This window comes from Malania oleifera, chromosome 4 (genome assembly GCF_029873635.1).
Source record: "Malania oleifera isolate guangnan ecotype guangnan chromosome 4, ASM2987363v1, whole genome shotgun sequence".
NCBI lineage: Eukaryota > Viridiplantae > Streptophyta > Magnoliopsida > Santalales > Ximeniaceae > Malania > Malania oleifera.
The window spans coordinates 15,869,114-15,873,843 of NC_080420.1; the positions used below are offsets into that span (position 1 = coordinate 15,869,114).

General features: G+C 40.2%; 1 protein-coding gene across 1 annotated transcript; it reads right to left on the reverse strand.

Moving 5' to 3' along the window:
• Nucleotides 1–2,389: 2,389 nt before the first annotated feature.
• LOC131154217 (transcription factor MYB102) lies at nucleotides 2,390–4,284 on the reverse strand. Its single transcript, XM_058106837.1, has 3 exons — nucleotides 3,789–4,284; nucleotides 3,541–3,670; nucleotides 2,390–3,436 (listed from the first exon to the last, which is right to left on the reverse strand). The coding sequence occupies exons 1-3, from the start codon at nucleotides 3,919–3,921 to the stop codon at nucleotides 2,590–2,592; spliced, it is 1,110 nt and encodes a 369-aa protein (XP_057962820.1). The 5' UTR covers nucleotides 3,922–4,284; the 3' UTR covers nucleotides 2,390–2,589.
• Between the last annotated feature and the right edge of the window lie 446 nt (nucleotides 4,285–4,730).

The window sequence follows — 4,730 nt, forward strand, 5'->3', positions numbered from 1 at the left end:
AATTTTTTTGAATTTTGAATTTTTGAACATTGAGTGGTTGGGAAATGGGGGGAAACTTCTGAGAATCTTCTATATATGTCATATGGGCATATTTTGAGAGGAGAGATGATCATTATTGAAGTGTATTGTGTATATTTTGATTTTCTTAGTGAAATTTATGTGTCATTACTTCTGTGGATGTAGGCTTTGCCAAACCACGTAAATCTTTGTGTTGATCTTGTTCTGATTGTGTGTGTTATTTATATTCACTTGTTATTTATTCCGTTGTGCATCTTCATTATACGATCCATTTCACAACATGTACCAATCTAGGACACATCAAACAAAGAAAATATTATGCACATGGCTATCCCAGATATGGGGAAACCACTTGCATACCAATATCAAGGAAATTTAACTCAAGTGAATAGGCCTACATACACTCGATTAGGATGACCAACGAAGGACAATTATTATCTCACGCATTGACACCGTCTAAGTGGAAGGATTAGTTAGTACATTTCTCCTTAGTGAGACTTAGTCATCATGTGGCAACCTCCAACCACAAGAAAGAAAAGGAACACTTTGTCAAAAGGTAAACATTCATAAACCAATAACATATATAGCTTGGAAATCTTCTTCTTTTTTTTTTTTTTCTTGAATCCCATTACCTCTCATGGCTATCCTTTAAGTAATGCATCAAAGACATCTCTGGAAGTCACTGGAATCTTCAAAGAGCCTACTTTTTGTTTGCAAAAATTTGAAATAACCATGCATAAAATTTTATCAAAAACTTATAGACAAGTTTTGGAGTGACAAATCTTTATTTAATTTCAATACCCATCGTCAAATAGTGGTCTTGACTCTTCTATTATATGTCTGTTATTCGTATGTTAAGATTTTATTTGCACATATTAAGTAAAAATCTTTCAAACAAAATAACATGAGCAAACATCTAAATTTTATCACGAGCCCGTAATGATACAAGCTCATGTCATCAAGGTTAAAATGATTTTAATGGCATAGGAGAGTTAAAAAGAGCAAACCCATCCACACAAGAGAAGCCCTATTTCTCCCTTTCCTCTATATCAATTATTATAATCCCAAGTACTAAACTTTTGATTAAGGTATAATTACACCTAATTAATAACGGTAAACCCTTGAAACTGAAGTAGATAAAAGATCATCAGATGGATGGCGGGGTTTTGGTGACCGGTCAACCGGGTCACGACCACCCCCTGAGCCTCCCAAGGGCTGCATTATTATTAGTGTCGACGTGTCTCCGAAGCTGACGTCCGGTGCGTGATTAATTTTAATTGTAAAGCCGAGGTGGGGTTTGACGCTCTCTGCATTTAAAGCATTTATGACATGACGAAAGTGACCAGCCCAACACAGGACCCATGCCATGTTGCTCACTCTAAACTCTAAAGCAACCTCCTTTTTGAAATCCCCACCTTTCCGGCGGGTCCCGCCAGCCGTGCCACCACTGCCTCGCCGACACGTGCCCCTTTCTTCCCGTCAAAAAGTCCATTCCCCTCCCCCCGCGGTAAAATCCCATGCAAGTTTTGATCACGATCCCCACGAAAAAGACCGCCTCCGTGCATGTGGCACGGACAGGTGTCGGCTCCTCCAGCCACGGCAGCTGTCTCCGGCGAGGTCCCCTCGATCTCACTGTCGGGATCCAAGAAACTTGTTGATTTGGCTTTTCACGTTTCGTCGTCGATTCAAACTGGCCGAGTGAAGACTCGTCTAGAAGAAATTGCTTAATTAATTATATATATTTTTTACTACTTCTATTGTCTTTTAAGTTTCTTTTCATGTTCTTGGATTTGTTCTTTCCTCTTCTGGAAGAGTAGCTCACTTGGGTAAGACTGAAAAGGTGTTGCTTTTAAAAGAGACCCTTTTATTTAAAAGTTCTAGTTCTTGTGATGATGAGCTAGCTAGCATGCCAGGAGAGGACTTTAATTTTAATTAGCCTTTTCTTTTGACTTCTTTTTTGGGTTTTTCTCATGTTCGTCGTCTTATTTAATTCTGCCATTTTTTGCCATAAATATAATCTATATAACATACCTGCATACAATCATGAGACTTGATCACTGAAGTAAAATAGCCCATAAACCCAAAATTAGGGTTAAATTATTAGAATTCGATTTTTGTAATTAGCTTTGATTTCTTGATTAAGATAAAAACATATATATTTAAGTGGATATAACAAACAAAACCAATCGTAAAGTCAGACATTATGATGTTGCACAGTGCAATTTCATATACTTTCGCGACCCTTCATAAAAAGTATACGAACCCAAAACTTTCAAAATAGCATTATATATGAAATTCCATCTACTTGACATGCGGTATAGCCAGATAAGGACAATATGGACGCAAAATATTTGCTTAAACAAGAAAAAGAAAAAAAGAAACTACAAGTATAATTAATTAATTAATATAATTGATAACAAAAGTTGACTTCCCACAAATTTAAAAACAAAGGGGAACATAAAGACAAGCTGCAAAGCGAGGAAATAAAAGAAAATTTGCAAGTATGGATCCACACAAGTTGCAGGGCACAAAGGACTCTCCCAGAAATTTGGTTTTGGAATTATTAAATAATTACATATAATCATTAACATCCAAAAGATCTGGGATTTCAAACTTCAACATGTTGCTGCAATAGCTCTCCCTCTCATCCTCCGTGGTGTAACTGCTGCTGTTAATATAAGTGGAGTTCGAATTCAAGGGAGTGATGGGGCTTGAAGCCGGCGTCGTTGAGGATAAAACTGTCGACCCGAAACCCATACTCTGGTTATTGCTGTAGACCAGAGTTGAATTATCAGACGGAGCATCCATCGTGGCCTGAACCGACCCGCTGTAGGTGTAATCAACTGGTATGGAGGGAATAGAAGGAATGTTGCTGTAGTCTTCAGTTAAATTGGAGCTAAAGCTGGTGAGGTTTGATGGGAACTGCACGTCCAAGTTGGGCTCCATCAGCTGTGCTTCATTCGGGAAAGGGGCACAAGGAGTGATTCGGGTCGGATCCATATCCGGGGTACTTTGAAGCTGATCCAATTGGTTGAAATGCGGTTGGGTTAAGGGAGCAGTGCACAGTTGAGTTTCTTGCATGTTCTCGGGAAAAATGCACGGGTTTTCTTGGCGTTGGAATGAGGAAGAGGGGGAGGGGGAGAAGAGGGAAGTGGCAAGCCTCAGGAGCTCCGGGTTCAGCAAGGGTTGGATCCCAAGAAGACCCGGGACGTTCATTCGGGTCGTGTTAAGGTTAAAATTGTACAGAGGAGATGAGGGAGAGGTTAGGATGGAGGAGAGGTCCAGGAGATCCAAGCGTGGGCTGTGTGTCACCGGATCAATTCCCATCCGGAGCAGCCTCTTTCGAATGTGGGTGTTCCAGTAATTCTTTATCTCGTTGTCTGTTCTTCCTGGCAACCGAGCCGCAATTGCAGACCACCTATTTTATTCATTAGTTAAACCAAAAACAAGTTAAAAAACTATTAATTATGAAACAAGAAACACATTAATTAATTTAATTAATTAATGAACAGCAGAACATACTTGTTGCCGAGGATGCTATGGAGTTGAATGATGGCTTCTTCTTCTTCAAAGGAGAATCGGCCTCTCTTGATGTCAGGTCTGAGATAGTTTGTCCATCGGAGACGGCAACTCTTCCCACACCTCTGCAGCCCTGTAATTTATATATTTGAATACACACAATCAAGCTCATGTAGATATATCCAAGAAGCAATTAATGAAAATTAAAGGTAGTAATGAGAGAATTAATTAACTAAGAAGAGATGGCAGACCAGCATTCTTAGGGAGAGTGCGCCAGTTGCCATAGCCGTGTTTGTGGATATAGTCGATGAGCTTCTGATCTTCGTCGGGGGTCCATGGTCCTCTCTTCAGCCCGTCTTTCTCACAGCAAGGTGCTCTCCCCATAATATACTCTTGAACGTTTTAGTTATTTCTGATCGATCGATCGATCTGCAGCTGCCTCCTCTAGCTACCTCTTGCTTAATGAATGAGAGAGAGAGAGAGAGAGAGAGAGAGAGTTGGGGAAATGAAAAACGAGGAGAGTATGCGGGCGTAGTTGGGTTTATATAGAGTATGTGATCGAGAGAGAGAGAGAGAGAGAGAGAGGGAGAGTATGTGTATGTAGATAGTAATAGAAGGGTAAGAGAGGGAGGGGGAGGAAGTCAACAGGATTCGGTGCCGGCCTGAGTGAATCAGAAAGGCAACGTGTCCCCTCTCTTTACTGAAAAAATAATGTGAAAGCCTCCTTCTTGCGCTTTTCCTGTTTCCTCTTTAGTCTCTCATCTATCTCTCTGCTCATGGTAAAGCGCCCATAATAATAATAATAATAATAATAATTAGCTATAGCCCTCATTTAAGTCTCTCTCTCTCTCTCTCTCTCTCCTCTCGTTTTCTGGGGTTATGTGTACAATTAAAAAAGGTGTCCACAGTGAGATAGGGCCACGTAACCCCACGGCTGTCGCTTTTCATCCTACAGGGACTTACGGCTCTTTCTCTCCTCCAGCTGCATGGCTCCCTTTCTTTTCCTAGCCGGCTTCACTCTCTCCCTCTTTTTCTCTCTCTCCGACGGTAAATATATACCATGTAATTAAACTAAACCATGCATAATCAAAGCATGGACAGTTCAAACCAAGAATCAACGGTGGTACGTACAGTACTGGCTTTAATTAAAATTAACTTTTCATTAAATTAACTAAATTAATTTTGTCTATATC